This window comes from Syngnathoides biaculeatus, chromosome 15 (genome assembly GCF_019802595.1).
Source record: "Syngnathoides biaculeatus isolate LvHL_M chromosome 15, ASM1980259v1, whole genome shotgun sequence".
NCBI lineage: Eukaryota > Metazoa > Chordata > Actinopteri > Syngnathiformes > Syngnathidae > Syngnathoides > Syngnathoides biaculeatus.
In genome coordinates this window covers 6,105,765-6,124,644 of record NC_084654.1, presented here as the reverse complement: position 1 = coordinate 6,124,644, position 18,880 = coordinate 6,105,765, and the positions used below count along the sequence as shown (strand labels likewise).

Here is an 18,880-nt window from a genome sequence, read left to right as displayed (position 1 = left end):
TATTTGAAAGCTCGACGTAAACAAGTGATCGTTGATACAGCTATTGTTGTGTTTGGCATAAATAAGCTAGCTACCTGTACTTTGCACAATAGCACACTGTGCACAGTTTCTGTATCTTTCAGTTACATTTATTAAATTCATTTACCACAAGAGACCTTCATAAAAGCAAGAAAAGAATCCTTTTTGTACAGAGTTTCTTTATAAGTTTGCTGGCTGTCTAGCTTCACATAGTAATGTGTCGTGAGGATAGCACAGTAAAAAGACGACCACCCAGCAGGTTCAAGCAACACAGAGCTACATTATGTTAAGGCTAAAAAGACAAAGCGTTAAAAATGTCCGCAGTAATTGAAGAACAGAGTAATAAGTCCCGAGCTAAGACAGAGCTCTTTGACTTGTTTGAAATCAACACCTCTCCCACCCCGTACACTCTCAAAACTTGCTCAGGAAAAGCAGAAACTGCGGGCAGAAGAGCCGAGAACTTTTTCATACAGTACATGGACGGAGAGACGAAAATCAAGCTTCCCCCTTTGATCGAATGTGACTCAGTTCCGGATGACAAATCTGAGATCCCCTCACCTGAGATCGCTCAGTATCACCCTCATCTTTTCCCAATCCAGACAAAATCCAACCTGTTGATCTTCTTCTTCTTTTCCTTTCAGCTTGTCCCGTTAGGGGTCGCCACAGCGTGTCATCTTTTGCCATCTCTCTATAGTTCCCACAGCTCTGAACATCCCCTTTGTTCTTAAAAATGGGAACTAGAACACTTTTCCTCCATTCTTCAGCCATCTTTTCGCCCGCTAGTATTCTGTTGAATAAGTTGGTCAGAAACTCCACAGCCATCTCTCCAAATTGCTTCCATACATCTACCGGTATGTCATCAGGACCAACTGCCTTTTCATTTTTCATCCTTTGTCGTGCCTTTCTGACTTCCCCCTTAGTAATCATTGCCACTTCCTGGTCCTTCACACTTGCCTCTTCAACTCTCCCTTCTCTCTCATTTTCTTCATTCATCAACATCTCAAAGTATTCTTTCCATCTATTTAGCACACTACTGGCACCAGTCAACACATTTCCATCTCTATCCTTAATCGCCCTTACCTGCTGCACATCCGTCTCATCTCTATCCCTCTGTCTGGCCAACCTGTAGAGATCCTTTTCTCCTTCTTTTGTGTCCAACCTGGTGTACATGTCTTCATATGGCTCTTGTTTAGCCTTTGCCACCTTGACCTTTGCCCTACGTCAGATCTCAATGTACTCCTTTCGCCTCTCCTCAGTCCTCTCATTATCCCACTTCTTCTTCGCTAATCTCTTTCCTTGTATGACTCCCTGTATTTTGGGGTTCCACCACCAAGTCTCCTTCTCCCCTTTCCTACTGAAAGACACACCAAGTACTCTCCTGCCTGTCTCTCTGATTACCTACTATGCTGTCGAGCTACACTCTCCCCTACCACTACTTTATAGTTAGTAACCTCCTTCAGATTTCATTGTCTGCACAATATATAATCCACCTGCATGCTTCTACCTCCGCTCTTGTAGGTCACTATATGTTCCTCCCTCTTCTGGAAATAAGTGTTCACTACAGCCACCTCCATCCTTTTTGCAAAGTCCACCACCATCTGTCCCTCAAAATTCCTTTCCTGGATGCCGTACTTACCCATCACTTCTTCATCCCCCCTGTTTCCTTTACCAATATGTCCATTACAATCTGCACCAATCACAACTCTCTCGCTATCTGGGATGCTCAAAACTACTTCATCTAGTTCCTTCCAGAATTTCTCTTTCAACTCTAGGTCACATCCTACCTGTGGGGCATGGCCGCTAACCACATTATAAATAACACCCTCAATTTCAAATTTTAGTCTCATCACTCGATCTGATACTCTTTTCACCTCCAAGACATTCTTAGTCAGCTCTTCCTTTAAAATAACCCCTACTCCATTTCTCTTCCCATCTACTCTGTGGTAGAATAATTTAAACCCTGCTCCTAAGCTTCTAGCCTTACTACCTTTCGACCTGCTCTCTTGAATGCACAGAATATCAACCTTTCTCCTAATCATCATGTCAACCAACTCCTGAGCTTTTCCTGTCATAGTCCCGACACTCAGTTGTAGGCTCTGTGCATTCCTCTTTTTCTTCTGACGATGGATCCGGTTTCCTCCTCTTCTTTGTCTTCGACCCACAGTAGCTGAATATCCACCAATGACCTGCAGGTTAGCAGTGCCGGGGGCGGGCGTTGTTAACCCGGGCCACAACCGATCCGGTATGGGATTCTTTAGATGAACGCTCATATTTGTTTGGCAAAGTTTTTACGCCGGATGCCCTTCCTGACGCAACCCTCTGCATTTATCCGGGCTTGGGACCGGCCTACAGATTGCACTGGTTTGTGCCCCCAGAGGGCTGCATTAAAATCCAACCTGTTGCTCATCATCCTCCAATCCTCCTACTCCTGGGAAGGGACATCCTCCAAGTTCATAAGGTGCGTGAACACATTAACGGCCTCAACGATGCTCCTTATGCCCAAAGACTGGAAATAGGTTGGGTTATAGTGGGGGAGGTATGTTTAGGTAAAGTTCACAGCACAACAGAGGTTAATGTATACAAGACACCTATGTTAGAAAATGGACACAACTTTCTTCGAACCATGTCCAAACACTATTACAGTGAAAGAAGACTGGAGTGTCAGGCCTCCGTTAAACACACTGGCAGTTGCAAACATTGCAGACTCCACAGTTCACACAGATGAACAAGGTCAGCCTGTGTTTCACAGAACAGAGTCAGATGACAAGGTAGTGTTGTCTATAAATGACACAACCTTTCTAACGCTTATGTATGGTACAGTAAGTCAGAACAAGGAAAACAGTTGGGTTGCTCTCGTCAACAGTCTGTATGAACCCTTGGGTTTTGCTGCTCCCGTTGTCATGGAAGGCAAGGCAGTACTGTCATCTGAAGAGAGAGACTGGGATGCACCTCTTCCTCCAGAAAAAGAGGAGATGTGGGTCTCATGGAAAGACTCGTTAAAAGCTTGTGAGGATCTACAAATCAAAAGGTGCAACAGTCTAGGATTGCAAAGTGCCATGGAAAGAAATGAGATGTTTATTTTCTCTGACACATCTACTGTAGCTATAAGGGCAGTAGTGTACCTATGTTTTTTTAGACAGTCAAGGTCAGTACCATGGAGGTTTTGTGATGGGGAAGTTCAAACTTGCACCCCGTCCGGCGCACACTGTCCCACCGCTAGAACTTTGTGCTGCCGTACTTGCAGTGGAGATTTATGAGTTGGTCAGACACAAGTTGGACATCAAAATTGACAATGTTCCGTTTTACACTGACGGTCGCATTGTGTTAGGTTACATACACAACTCTTCAAAATGTTCTACATGTATGTAGCCAACCGTGTCACACGCATTAGGTTATCCACACAACCAGACCAATGGTGTTATGTGCCAATGGGGTTAAACTCAGCAGACCAGGCAACCAGGTTTATTCCAGCTACTGAACTTAAAAACAGTAACTGGTTCACTGGCCCCAAATTTCTGTATTCAGAAAAACTCATTCATTCCCACAAAGGCAAGCCATTCACAATCGTAGAACCCGAAAATGACAAAGAACTACGTCCAGAAATATAAACGCTCACAAGTGAAGTATCAGAGTCACATCTAGGTGTGAAGCGCTTTGGAAAATACTCATGTTGGACGGCAGCATGCAAAACTATAGCCAAATTAATTCTTGTTGTTGCTTCTTTCAAACAAAAGTCAAGCACAGTTTCTGCTCCATCTGGAAACATGTACAACAGCTAGTGGACATGTTTTGGAAGACGTGGAAAGGTGAATATTTGTCTACTCTGCAGAAACGCACAAATTGGTCTTAAAACCGGACCAATGTCAAAAAGGAGATTTCCTATTAAAGGATGCTCAGGCAGACAGGAATGAATGGCTGATGGGACTGATAGTGAAAACTCTACCCAGCAGTGACAAGAAAGTCCGCAAAGTGGAAGTGCGGATTGTTAAAGGGTCTGCGAAGGTGTTCTTGAGACCTATTTCAGAGATTGTGGTTTTCCTTTCAGAGACTGATTGAATTTTCCTTAAGATTTTTCATGAATATGTTTGTATTTGACGTGATATAATTTGATTATATCAAGTGGGAGTGTAATGTCTTTAGTTAAAAGATTTGTATATTTCATAAAATAAATGTTAGTCAAAATGTTAGTTAAAAGTTAAAAATATGTTTATTTCATGATGTGATGTGTTAAAATGTTTTAAAAGAAAAGGCGTCAGAATGACACCTCTTGACCTGTGATATCATTCCGTTTCAATGCGGAGTGAGTATGAGCATGGTGAATATTAAGTCTGACAACTCATAACTACGCTGAATGTGCTCTAAACATTTGAACCTTGGTAAACGTTTGTCTTTGTAAGTATTGTATGTTCACAGACATTAGGTTGACGTCACAATTATATTTTATTTGAAAGCTTGATGTAAACGAGTGATCATTGATACAGCTATTGTTGTGTTTGGCATAAATAAGCTAGCTACCTGTACTTTGCACAATGGCACAGAGTGCACAGTGTAATGTATATTTTTCTGTATCTTTCAGTTACAAATTTGTTAATTCATTTACCACAAGAGACCTCGGAGTTTCTTTATAAGTTCGCTGGCTGTCTAGCTTCACATAGTAACGTGTCGTGAGGACACCACAGTGGTATACAGGCTCTTGAAAGAATAAGCAAAAAGAATCATAGGTGGCTCTGTGGTTATGTTATAAACTATATATACATAAAATTTAGTTTTATATGGACACGGGAAGGAAGGGCCTAGGACATAGTTTGTGGAATGTGGTAAATTTCTTTGGAATGAATACATAGAACCTCTGCATCTCAAATATCTTATTATCTCATATCAGATCGACTTTTAACATGCAATGGTTCATATTTTCTGATAACCTATGTGATGATAAATAGACGTACACTGCCAGCCCAAAGGTGATTCCTCTTTCCAGTCAGTTTGTGGTGAACAAATATGGTTTCTCCTCGTCGGAAACTCAGGAAACGACAGTCCTTTCCACGGTGATCCCTGATTGCCTGGACCCTGCTCATTAGACCTACACACATACAATAAAGAAAGTTATATGGATACACAGAAAACGCAATCACTGTGAATCACAATACAGTGACCCACAAGGAGCCTTTAAGATTCAGTCTAGTGGTCAAAAAGGTTTTGCACATGTTTTCGTCCTTATTATTAAAATATTTAGACTGTTAGTTGCTCTATTACTTACTTTCACACTCTGCATCTCCACAGATCTTGAAGTCAGACAGTAATCCGCTACTCAGTTGTGGCAAAAGCACAAAAAACACTGTTGGACTCCATAATATAATACCAGCACGTGAGCGAGTCATTTTTGACGTTTGCACCAGAATAGAACGAGCAATTATCAACCGGTTGATCTTGGCATGTGGACATTTGCCTCTGAGCTGAAGCTCTGCCGAAAAACTCAATGGCGAATAAGACACGATAAAATATAAAAGCGCCACGGATAATCAATCACGTTAAAACCAAAATATTACACCTGAGCTGTGTTTGTTTCGTTGTCATGCGTTCAATTACAGTAAAAACGAGTATTAATAATATTTAAAAAAATATATATAGCGTTGCTTAAACACGTAGGTACATTATTAATATGTGATGTAAAAAGATGGACTTTGACCTCGGGCAGACGATGACGTCAAATCATTCAACATAACACGGGGCGCAGAGCGATGCCGTCATCATTAAGCGGTTTTTTTTTGGTGCAAGATGGCTTATATTTTGGAATATGTTTTACTACGCCAGTGAAAGACTAGATTTTTTGTTTTTTCTGGAGGAGGAACAGACGCATACATTGAACGACTTGATATGTCATACAACATGAAGTCTGATGTGGAGGATTTAATGCCGCGGCTGCTGCCCATCGAGTGCGGAGACACCTCATCGCCTCTAAACCTGGATGGTCCGCCAAGAAACCCGCAAGAGTACCTACGACAAGTCCAGTATGCCCGAATCAAACTCGACTTGCGTTTTTTTTTTTAAATTACTGAATCAAATAATAGCGCTCAGTAGTATTTGGAACGGTGGGGACTGAGAATTAACAACGTGTTCGTAGAATATTGGGCAGCTACTGGTTACTACCGAGGCTTCTTTACCCTACTAGTACTACTTGGTGATAACTGCTGGATTTTAATGTCGCTAATACTACAAGTATACAGTTGTAACTCAAGACTGTGACGTAGTTCGAACAGTGCGAAATAATTTGTGAAGGAAAAATATCAACTAGTAAGACAATCTTCTATTATACAGGACAAAAGTCTGGCGCATTGTTCAATATCATCGTAAGGTCCATGTACTTGTGTTTTCATAGTGTGTTTTTTTTCCCATCAGGTTAGAAGCCGCGTTGTGTCCAGAAGTGGTGGTTGCTCAGATTGACCCCAGGAAGTTGAAGAAACCACAAACCTTTAACGTATCTGTGAGTGGGATGTACTGTTATTATATTAACATCTGCTTGCATTATATAAATGTGGTTGCAGCCAATTGATTCCTCTTCTGAAAATGTAATATTGCTAGGTCACAAAAAAGTTTAAATATCAGAAAAGGATAGCCCAAGTAAACATAAAGTGCTAATTTTAAATGTTCATTACATTTATGATATAAATAAATATTGAAAGCAATCTGGCCCTGTGAGAAAAAAGTAACTCCCTTTAAACTTAAGTGGTTGGACCTACCTTCTGTTTTAATCAATTACTTGCCAGTGTGTTTTGGATTGTTGTTTTGCTGAAGAAGTGTGCCTCAGTTTGCTGTCACAAACTGATGGCTTAATATTCTCCTTCAAGATTTTCAGGCAAAAAGTAGAATTCATTGTTGTATTAGTTCCAGCTACTTTCGAGCTCCATAAATAGAAAGGCCCCAACCTCGGTTCTCGACTACAATCTGTTCCAGAAGGTGATTCGAGAAGTGATTTGTTTGAAAACCAAATCGATATTTCCCATTACAATTAATGGAAAAAGAAATAATGCATTCCAAGTCTAAAAAAATTTGGCTTTTTAAAGCATTTATTTGAGCTTTTTCCGATAAAGTGCAGAGTACAAACACATGTATAGTTCATATATTTTAAATAAAATAATTTCAGAACTATATTTATTTTTTGCTTAAAATGTATGCTTTAGTAGTAGAGTAGGCTTGGCTGGGAGTGTATTGCCGTATCAGTCGCGACTGGGCCCCCAGCCTTATAAACTTTTTTTCATTAACAAAAGTGAAGAATAACTTTAAACAAGCAATAATGAGGGAGGGAAAAGCAAAAAAACAATTTTTACAAAAAGTAAAATACAAAAACATTAACTCGTTACTCGAGTTAACGAAATTTTTGAAACAAAACAAAAATGCAGAAATGCTAATGGAACAGAGCATTATTAAAATTCACAAGATAAAAGCGATGTAAAACTATCCACTACTGTATCAAATCTCTTTGGTGTGGGTGACTCGCCCCCTGGAAGTCTTTTTCTTTTCCCAAAGAACTTATCTTTTGTCACTTCTTTGGAGACATGATTGAGGGTTAATAGTCCAAAATAGGAAGAAAAAAAACAGTCAGTAAATGTAGCTACCAGGACATGTCTGCTGACATAGGCTGTGTTATACACAATAACAAAGCGTGTTGTGGGTCAGCTGGTCGGGCGGCGCGTTATGTTATTTCTGTTTTTCTTCGACAGTGTGGGAATTCACAATGAAGCGCATCATGAGTTAGCTGGTCGGGCCGCGCGCGTTACGTTATTTACGGGTTTTTTTCGGCAGCGTTGGAATTTTCAAACACAAAGTGCATCGTGGGTCCGCTGGATGTGCCGCACGCATTATGGTACTTCCGGATTTTGTCGGGGGCGTTTGAGTACCGATTTTTGTCCAAAAACAGAAGCAAAAAATCTCGAAATTTTCATTCGAAAACCGATTTGTTTGAGAACGGGGACATTCGAGGAGCAAGTATTCACTGTATAACCATTTTTTGACAGTTGTTATGATGGTCTTTCTATGAAATATGGTTCTACCAGAAACGTGGCAAGATTTTCAGAAAATGACAGTCTATCAAAAAGCAGTCTGTTTGCAATGGAGTTTGATTATGCCACGTCATCCATCCATCCATTTTCTTAGCCGCTTATCCTCATGAGGGTTGTGGGAGTACTGGAGCCTTTCCCAGTTGTTAATGAGCAGGAGGCAGGGTACACCCTGAACTGGTTGCCACCCAATCGCAGGGCATATGGAGAGAGACAACAGTCACAATCACACCTAGGGGCAATTTAGAAGGTCCAATGAATGTTGCATGTTTTCGGGATGTGGGAGGAAACCGAAGTGCCCGGAGAAAACCCACACAGGCACGGGAAGAACATGCAAACGCCACGCAGGAAGGCCCAGGATTGAACCCTGGAATTCAGAACTGTGAGGCCAATGCTTTATAGCTGCGCCACCGTGCTGCCCAATATGCCACTCCATGGCTTTAATATACTGCTTCTTGAGCCACTCCTTTTGTTGAGTTGACAGCATCTTTTGGGTCTTCCACAAGCTATTGTCAGTGTTCTTGCTGAGGAAAGGTTTTCCATTCAAGATTTTACAATACATTGTACATTGGCCCACAACGTGGTCAAGTCAGACTGTACCCTGTTAATAAAAAAAAAGGGGGGCGGGACAGCACCGTAACGTTTGTACTGCCAAGCTTGACTGTGTGGAATGGTCTTCTTTGGGTCATATTCAGGTAAGCAAACTTACAAATTCAGCAGCCCATCAAATAATCCCAAACACCTTTTTATATGAATGTACACAACTGTATTGTGTGACAACAATAAAATCTATTTTTAAAATTGCGTTAATTTCTTCTATTACTAAATATACTGTTGGCTCGAATGTTTGAATCATGCGAACACTGATGTGTGTTACAGGTGGCAGAGTGCCATGCTGCTCCTGCTGGTTTCTCTCCCAGCCTGGAATGGCAACAGAGGCAAGTCAGCAATTTTTCTGATGTCAGACAGGTGATTAAAACACGACCTGTGGTATCAATAGTTAAATATAGACCCGTTTTGTGAAATGGTTCTGGCCTTTTCTGCATTTTGCTCACAGAGTATCACAAGTAACAGACAACACTGGAGCAGCCAACCACTTGATGACAATGTCTTAATGGTGAGGGGAAAACAATAAAATTGCAACTATAAAGATAACTCAAGAGGCTTTTCTTCATAATGACACACAATGAATATCATGTATGTACTTGTTTATTCATCTGCAGCCAGAACATGGAGATGAAGAAGGATGGAAGAGGTTTTGTTTAGGAGTGCTGGTACAAGATACCGGTATATTTCCCTCTCACACAGATCAAGAGGCAGGGCTGGACTACAGCAAGGTTGTATTATCTGGCTTTATAATTTGTATACATTTAATTTTGTCAACGGATTGAAATCTATTGGGAAAATTGTAACAACTGTTCAGGTTGGCTTTCCACCTTTCCTGAGCATTGTCAGCCGATTCAGCCAGGTAGGGCTTGCTCCAATCCAGTCTGCTTCACAGTCACTTCAGTTCAGGTTCAAAACTATGTACAATATGTGTTTACTTTGTCTGCAGTCCACCGTGTTAGCAGTGTTGGACATTCTTATCGGTTGGTTTGAAGAAAGAAATTTTGTTCCCCAGTTGGTGAGTTGGCATCATTCAAATCTGTTACCTTTTGGGGAAATTCATCATTTTTAACTCAAAATAGGCCATTTATGTGAATAGCGTAGATCCAATGCGTTTTTCCGGGGAGGGTGTGCGGGTTCACCGTCGTCAAATGACAATTCAATTTATTAAGGCACCAAAAAAAAAATCAAAACCTTTTTAAATCTCTTAAAAAGTAATCCTCAGCCCACACTCCATTTGTTAAATCACACTGTCGCTAACCACACATTTGGGAAAGGTGAGTTAAATCTTACAAGCCACACCCAAACTTGACGATCACCATTCTTGTTGAATCGAGAAATCACTAAAATAGAATCTGAGGGAACACGATGTAGCCTACAAGATCTCAAGAACCACTGCGTCATGCCACGATACAAAGAAATTCAAGAATAAATTGCAAAAAAAGTGATTGAAATCCAGTCTGGAAAAGGTTAGAAACCGATTTTGAAGCCTTTGTGGCTCCAGCAAACCACTGTTAGAGCCATTATCAACAAATGGAGAAAACTGGGATCAACGGGAACCCTTCCCAGGAGTGGACGACCAACAATGACTCCAAGAGTGCAGTGACGACTTATCCAGGAGGTCACAAAAGAACCTCAAACAACATCTAAAGACCTGCTGGCCTCAGTGTTCATGACTCTACATTAAGAAAGACACTGCCTAAAAATGTCATCCCAGGCAAAAACCCCTGCTGTCAGCAAAGAATACAAAGGCTCGTCTCACATTTGCCAAAAAACATCATGATGACTTTTTGGTGAACCATTCTGTGGACTGAGGGGTCAAAAATGTAACATTTTGGAAGATGTGCAGGTCGTTAGTTTTGGCGTAAAAATTGGCACAGCATTTGATTAAAAAGAACATTATCCCAACAGTGAAGCATGGTGGTCGCAGTGTGATGGTCTGGGGCTGCTTGTCTACCTCATGACCAGGACAACTTGGTGTGATTGAGAAACAATGAATTCGGCTGTGTACCAGAAAATCCTGAAGGAGAATATACGGCCATCAGTTCGTGCCTTCAAACTCAAGCATTCTTGGATCACCAAGCAGGACAAGGATCTGAAACACACAGCAAGTCCCAAAAAAAAAAGTTAAGGTTTTGGAGTGGCCAATTGGATTTATATACAATTGAGATGCTGTGGTACCCTTAACGGGCAGTTCATGCTCAAAAACCCTCCAATATGCCAGAGCTGAAGCAATTCTGCAAAGGAGAGTGGACCAAAGTTCCTCCAGAGCAATGTGAAAGACTCACCACCAATTATTGCATACGCTTGATTTCAGTAATTGTTGCCAAGGGTGACAAACCTTTTATTATGTTCAGGCGCCAATTACTGTTTCGCAAAGGGTTGAGAAAGGTTTTATTTATTGGTGCCTCAGTAAATTGAATTGTCATCTAAAAACTGCATTCTGCATTTCCTTGGGTTGTCCCTGAGTGATATTAAAAGATGTTTGATGGTCTGAAACCTTTGTATGATAGATATGCAAAAAAAACTAAAATCAGGATGGGGGGAATTCTTTTTTTATGGCACCCTAGCTCCGAGGGAGGAGATCTTGTTTTTTAATTTATGTTCATGCTATGGTTAAAAAAAATCAGAAGTTACTATTTATTCAGTGCTTGAGTAAATATTTCATTGTGTACTTTTTACTCTTATTTACACTTACAGTAAGTGTTTGGAGGATTTTTTTTTTTCTTCCGTCACATTGTCAAGTAATTGTACTCTTACTTGAGTAAAATACTTGGCGACTCTATTCTCTTCTGCAGCAAACATCTTTTATTGTTACTCACGTTTAAGCAACACTTTTGTTCACATCAAGGCTTCTCTATTTGTTCCACTGTTCTTCAGTATTTTTCCACTAAGGAGCTATGGGTCGCGTCCCTGGTTGCGGTCCCAGCAGAACCGTGAAGTACACGCGACATTGGCAACGAAAGTTGATCTTCCAGTACATTTTGTGTTAATTAGGAAGTCCACCTACAATTATCCACTTAGTTTATGGATATTAATGTTAAATGTGAGGCAAAGCAAATATATTTATATCGCACATTTCATACACAAGGTAACTCAACGTGCTTTACATGATTAAAAGGATTTGATTACAAAGAAAACCAAAATAACAAAATATATATTGAAAAAATAAAAGTACAATTAAAAGCACCGCACAGTGCAATAAATATTAGTGTATGGAATGTCTAATTTCTAACGCAAATGATCTTATCCAGACCGAAATATATGTTCAACGGTTTCATAAAATGCATATACTGTTCGATGTTTTTACCAACAAATAAGTGTTTATGACTTAAAGTCCGCGAACTTTGACCTAGTTTCTCTTACCTGCAAAACGACTCATTTCGTGGGCGGACCTGACGTCACAAAATCAGAGATGGGGTGTTTTGGAACGACGATAAGCTGGGAGTCTTTTAAATTCACGCTGAAGAAAAACCCCTTCGTTTCGAGAATTCCTCAGTGATTGTAAGATAAAACCAATCCATAAAAATAAATCACTATTTTTATTTTATTATTAAAACTGTGCTAAACAAATATGAGCGTTCATCTGAGAAGACACGCTGTGGCGACCCCAAACGGGAGAAGCCGACAGAAAGCAGCATTATATTATTACTTATTTGTGAAAATATACCAAATTAGACTACGTTATCAACTTGTGTGTGTTTTGGTGCAATTATAAGCATTTTACATGCAAAGTAGTTGTCGCGGTTGTTGCGTATCAGATCATTAAATACACGGCGTTTGCATAGTTTCAAAATGACTGAAAACTTGATACATACATTCAGAATATCAAAGCCTTTATTATTTATCAGTTTATGACTAAACAAGAACTTCATAAACACTTACCAGTCTATTTCCAACACGAGGCATACCCTCCACAATGGGTCTGACTGCTGTCGGCATCTTCATCGCAGCTACTTCGTCTGAATTCGAATGTGTGTGCTGTCTAGCGGGCTCAAATTGATAACCTTTGTCTTCATAAAGCTCATATTCCTCACCGTCTCCGTGGGACCTTTCAGAATAATGTTCATCGCTTGAATTATTGGAAAATTCATTGCCGTTCTTACAGTGTATTCCTACGGGATCCATGTTGTTGTCACAACGTCCTACGTAACACCCCTGATCGGCTTTCTCCGCCACGTTTCCGTCCTTTTCCATCGGATGCAGCAATGTGTGATCATTTGTTGCAAATAATCGAAAAATAAAATCTTTCCTTCATAACAGATTTAAAATTCATAATCAGCATAAAAACTGTATATTATATATTCCCTTTTAAAATGGAAATACTCTAAAAAGCATGAGTAAAAGGTTTTTAATCTGGATTTGAAAACAGCCACACTTGGTGTCGTCACCTCTGTTGAAATATTATTGCATTTGTGTGCTGCATAATAGCCAAACGCTGCTTCACCGTGTTTCCTTTGGACTCTGCGCTTCACTAGTTGACCTGAGGTAATCGCTCTCAGAATTCGACTGGGTTTGTATTCTGTAAGCACTTCTTTTATGTATTCAGGATTTAAACCATTTAGAGATTTACAGACCAGTAGCAGAACTTTAAAATGTAATTCTAAAGCAGACTGGAAGCCCGTGTAAGGACTTTAGAATTGGAGTTATATGCTCTGACCATCTTTGTTATGGTCAGAATCTGAGCTGCAGCGTTCTGAATGAGCTGCAACTGTTTAATCTTCTTTTAGGGGAGTTCAGTCAGAAGACCATTACAGTAGTCAAATCTACTTGAGATAAAAGCACGGACGAGCTTCGAGTTGAAAAAAACAATTACAAAGATGGAGGGATGCACTGGAAAGGAGGAATGAAGATTCGATTCGACAAAGTAAAACAGAATGAATATACTGTATGTGCATGAATGAGAAGGGTTGACGGGGAAGAGTGAGCCTCCAGGGAGAAGAGATAGCGAGGGTGGACGACTTCAAATAATTGGTCAACAATCCAGACCAATGGTGAGTGTAGTAAGGAAGTGAAAAAATGGGTCCAAGCAGGTTGGAACAGCTGGCGGAAGGTGTCTGGTGTGTTATGTAGAGATGAAAGTGTACTTTCGTGAAAATTCCTGAAAATATGAATGCAAGCACTAGGGGAGTCCAGGTGCATGACCCCAAGTGGAAAATTTTTGAAAAAAATGGATGGCTGTGGTGCATTCTGGCGATATCTGTGAAATAAATTCAGACAAAAATTGAAAATAAAATTTCTAAATCCTAACTAAAAAAAAAAAAAAAGTGGGCAGAAGTTCCCCAAGGGCCAAGCCCCGATTTTTTTGCCCCCCACCCCCCTATCACTGGACAGCACAAAATCACATTTGTCATTAATATATGCTTAAAATATGCCATCTTATCTCAAGACAAATGAATTAACTGAACTATTCAGTAAAAATACATCTGAAATTGTCCTTTCACCCACATTATACATATTATAGTATAGATATAGAATATAGAATAGAATTTCTATACCATACACCAAAACATGTAAAAGAAGTTGATCTGTAGTAATTACTATTAACGTTTAAGTCTTCTTAAGTTCTGTTGCGTTGTACTGATACACTCAACCACATTGCTCACTATCTTTTATATATATATATATTATATATATATATATATATATATATATATATATATATATATTTACACACACACACACACAGTCACTCACATTTGAAAAATGCACGGGTGTGTTGCGGGTGTGATTAGGGATGGCCTTAAAATAACTCTCGATTATTATAACTGTAAATTTTAAAATAAAATAAAGAAATAACTAAAATAGAAAATTTGAATTTAGTACTCAGAAATGATAATTTCCAATTTCAACTGATATTAGTAGAACTATTTAAAAATTTATCAATAAAAATTCTTGATCTGACAAACTTGATCTGAAGAAAAGTTATATGCACTGGCCTGTCAAGGAATAAACACGAATGGTCTATACTCGCAATGTTTTAAAAATGTTGAAAGTTTAGTTCAACATAATCGGTGTTCGTGGCAACAAGCTAGCGATACATTGGAACAAACATTCCTATTGGCAGTCGTGACGTATTGTTGGGGGGGGATTGGGGGTCACGCACTCCGGGACTGCCGTAAATAGGAGGCGGGCTTGCTAGAACGCGCCTTTATGTGCATGCGCTCGACGTATTGGCCACACCTGAATCAAGCGACTAGGTGGATGATAGTCTCATGTTTTTTTGTTTTTCTTTATAAAGCCGTCACACTGCTTCACGATCGATGCAATGAGGACGCCTGGTGTAACTGAATTTCGTTTGACGTGGCTCATAATGTTTAACTTTTGACGTAAATGCGCTCGCATTACATGAAGCAGTTCGGAACATGCGCTTTTGTACATGCTCCGTACATGCTCAGTACGGTTATCTTGCATTTCCTATTTTCGGGTTAATACCGGTTGGTTTGTTAACGTTTATGAAATAAACACATAAATGAATGTCAAGACCACACAAAATAAGCGATGTTTGAGAGAATGCGTGGGGGGGGGGGGGGTGTTACTCTTACTAGTGTTAGTGCCTCAACATGACTACGCTCGTGAAAGCAAAACAACGAACACAAACGCATGTTCGTTCAATGTTTCAACTAATATCCGGATTAATTTTAGGCAAATTTTCCTCAATTTTCCGGAGCAATTTTCATGAAAATTTAAAAATCCGGAATTCCGGGAAAATCCGGAGGACTGACAGCAGAGTCTCTGGTAGGATGAAGGTTTATAAAACAGTGGTGACGCCGGCCGTGATGTATGGTTTAGAGACAGTGGCACTGAAGAGACAACAGGAAGCAGAACTGGAGTTAGCAGAAATGAAGATTTTGATGTTCTATGTAAGAGTGAGCAGGTTGGATGGGATTAGAAATGAGCTCATGAAAGGGACAGCCAAAGTTGGATGTTTTAGAGAAAAGGTTCGAGAGAGTTGACTTCAATGGTTTGGACATGTCCAGAGGTGAGTGAGGATATTGGTAGAAGGGTGCTGAGGATAGAGTTGCCAGGGAAGAGAGTTAGAGAAGTTTGATGGATGTTCTGAGGGAAGACATGAGGGCAGTTGGGGTTAGTTAGGAAGATGCAGAAGATAGGTGCGCATGGAAAAGAAATTATGCGCAGTGGTGGAACAAGCGGAAAGGAAAAGTACTCTTCAGTCTTCCCTTAATTTGTTAAAATCAAAGAGTCTCTGGAGGTCCAGGGATCCCCCGACGGTTTTGTTTTGTAACCTTTTTCATATCTTTGCATGTCTGTTCTATTTAGTACCACAGTGGTACATGCAACATACACTTGCTCTCCTTTCTAGTTCAATGAACGAATGAAGTACTTTTGATTTGTTTATAGGCTGAAGCCATCGGCAAGTTGTGAATGACAATGTACAGTAAAGGATTCTAGTGACGGAAAAACCTATTAGACCACCCTTGGAAAACTGAAATATTTCTTTAAAAAAAAAATACTCCTGAAATGTATCTGTATGTAGCACTAAATTACAGACGTTGTCTCAGGGCATGTTACGCATAAGGAGGTCCAAGACCACACTCAGTCTTATGACCAATTGAACTCCACATGAGCAAACACAAGACGATGGAGGGCCAGGAAAAACTCTTGGAAAGACCTGAGATATGACTATGTAGCATGAATGTTTTTTACCATTTTCACACAACATAATTCATGCTTAATTCCATTTTATGAACATTTTGACAAATCAAAGCCCTCCTCCCCACCCCCGGTTACAGGGCCGCTGGCTGTACGCACTTTTGGCCTGCTTGGAAAAGCCATTGCTGCCTGAAGCCCATTCTTCCATCAGACAGTTGGCAAGGAGATGTGCTCAGCTGCGTACCAACTTGGTAAGATGTACCAAGACGCTTCTACTGGATAAAATATTTTGGGGTGCTTTATTTGACTTGTCAAAATTAAATTCATTTGATTGTCTAATCTGCTTTTTGTAGGAGAGTCAGGATGATGACAACTTGCCTCCCCTCAATCTTCTCATCTGTCTAGTTGCAAGGTAGCATATCTTTGCTTAATTGCACAAGTTTCTGGAGCAAGTAAGGGAAGGGTTATACATTAATAGCAACTAGTCTCAAATGAATATACTGGTTAGTGTGTGAGGAAGAATTACATCTTTTCAACCAAAACTGCAAGAACATGTCAAGTAGAATAGAATTATTTAGCTTTTCCAAGCACCTTTATCTTGATATTGTAAAAAGTTATGGATGAGTAAAATAATTAGCTAGTTTATAATCTTGTGACAAAAGGTATCCTTGTTTAACATTAACTGTTTACTTGTTTTTTTTTTTATTGTATTTTTTTATGTAGATACTTTGAGCAGAATGACCTCGCAGACCAGCCGGAGTGAAATGTTTTCGCTATTATACATTAAAATGGACTTGAAAAAAAACTTCAAAGACCAGAATGCTGCTGTCAAGGAATGAACAATCATTTGAGGAACTGGTTCACACGTGCCTGGCTGTTGAAGTCACATCTCTGGGTTATTTTCATGAGTGGTGAACTTTGAATTATCAGACTTTTGTAAGTGGAATCAAAGCTGTGTATGTTAAAAATTGGCAACTGAATGTTTGATATTCAAAAAACACCTTCACAATGTGGTGTATGATACATCATAGAGTATCAGGTACCATGGGTCATGAACATATAGAGGAGAAATAGCTACATTTAAAAATGAAAACTTTACCTCAAATCAACCGTTTTCAATTACCATATTTAAACCTGTTGAAGTTATTCCAAACACTTGACTCTGGTTTAATTGATTCCTATTTTTAGAATAAAATATAACTATTCCAGCCATCCTTCAGAAAAATACATTTCAAGGGGGGAACGGAACTGGATGCATCAAAGTTTGAACATACTAGTGAATACCCCGCGTTATAAGGTGCACCCTCAATGAATGGCCTATTCGAAAAAATTTTATATACAAGGCGCATCAAATAGATGCTACAGTAGAGGCTGGGGTATCTCTCTTTGTTTCCTCGGAAACTCTTAGTCTTTACTTGGCGCAGATCTTGTTGCTTCCTCCATTTCCGCACCATTGATTTGTTGTTAAATTCTCTCACTGCTTCTCTACTACCGTGTTCTACTGCGTGACTGCTTGCCTTGAGCTTGTACACTGCGTCGTAAACGTGTCTCTTAATAGGGGCCAATTTGGGGTCTTTACACAAACGGAAATGAAACGGCACACTTCATGCAGTCACATATCCCAGTATGCACCACACACTACTTCTACAGGGGAAAATGGGGTTGGCGGCTGCTTACTGTAGTTCTGAGACTTGCTGCGACTCAATATTGATCCATATACAAGGCACAGTCTGCTTTTGAGAAAATTAAAAGCTCTTAGGTGCGCCTTATAGTGTGGAAAACATGGTGCTCTATTTAGCTAACAGACTACAGTACTTCACCAAATGACTACACCCTAATAAAGAGTACAAATCAGGATCAAACTGGACTGCAGACTTCCCATTCATCAGCACAAACCAAGTAATTAAAGGTGCCATATTTTACCAAACTAACTTTTTAAAGTATTTGGAATGTAATTTTGGCTCAACAGTTACCTCTGTCAACATCTGAAATATAATTAAAATCATCCACGCATTCATAAATTTGACATTTTTCTGCCGAGAGACCTGAATTCAGGTCATTCCAAATTCGAGCTTTTCTATGTCGCGAGCAAAGCTCTATCTCCCTTTCCTCTCTCGAGCCAGTGCTACCAACATAAACACATAAGCGGGTCTTCTACACGGAAGCAACCAATTAAGAGAAAAGGGTGCTTCTTTATGCAACAACACTCTCCAAGTCAATCACTGGACCTTAACCGGCATACATTTAACCTTGAGAGGAGACTAAAAAGAGAAGCCCCCAGAAACAAGAACAGAGTAGTAAGGGCCTGGAAAAGCATTTAACATAAAAAATGCAAATCTGTTAATGGGTCCCATTCTTGATGTAGTTATTGCAAGTAAAGGTGTGCCACCAAATATTCACTTTAAAAAGGTCTCTTCCACTACTTTTGCTCATTCAAAGTGACGTCTTTCATCTATCTTCTGAACTAAAACCCAAATGTATTCAGCACACAACAAAAATGAAGGAAATGAGCTTTGTGTTCCAATACTTTGAGGGGACTATGGGTGGAATATTTTAAGTCACTAATTCTTCCACAAAAGAAAATTCTC

At 39.8% G+C, this 18,880-nt stretch overlaps 2 protein-coding genes across 3 annotated transcripts in view; one reads left to right on the top strand and one right to left on the bottom strand.

The window, feature by feature from the left end:
* Positions 1-5,698, bottom strand: part of LOC133513486 (melanoma inhibitory activity protein 2-like) — a gene marked incomplete at its 3' end in the record, with an annotated part of 8,090 nt that extends 2,392 nt beyond the window's left edge. Inside the window, exons 1-2 of the mRNA XM_061844339.1 lie at positions 5,276-5,698; positions 4,965-5,098 (exon numbers count right to left, since the gene is read on the bottom strand). Of these exons, the coding sequence (XP_061700323.1) occupies positions 4,965-5,098; positions 5,276-5,396 (255 nt within the window). The remainder of the gene's footprint in view (positions 1-4,964; positions 5,099-5,275) is intronic.
* The window catches only part of gemin2 (gem (nuclear organelle) associated protein 2), a 26,575-nt gene extending 7,695 nt beyond the window's left edge, over positions 1-18,880 (top strand). For both annotated transcript variants that reach the window (XM_061844835.1, XM_061844836.1), the window contains exons 2-11: positions 5,861-6,026; positions 6,415-6,499; positions 8,952-9,041; positions 9,130-9,189; positions 9,296-9,409; positions 9,496-9,540; positions 9,628-9,696; positions 16,433-16,543; positions 16,646-16,704; positions 17,016-18,880. In XM_061844835.1, the coding sequence (XP_061700819.1) occupies positions 5,893-6,026; positions 6,415-6,499; positions 8,952-9,041; positions 9,130-9,189; positions 9,296-9,409; positions 9,496-9,540; positions 9,628-9,696; positions 16,433-16,543; positions 16,646-16,704; positions 17,016-17,055 (807 nt within the window). In that variant the 5' untranslated portion in view covers positions 5,861-5,892 and the 3' untranslated portion in view covers positions 17,056-18,880. The remainder of the gene's footprint in view (positions 1-5,860; positions 6,027-6,414; positions 6,500-8,951; positions 9,042-9,129; positions 9,190-9,295; positions 9,410-9,495; positions 9,541-9,627; positions 9,697-16,432; positions 16,544-16,645; positions 16,705-17,015) is intronic.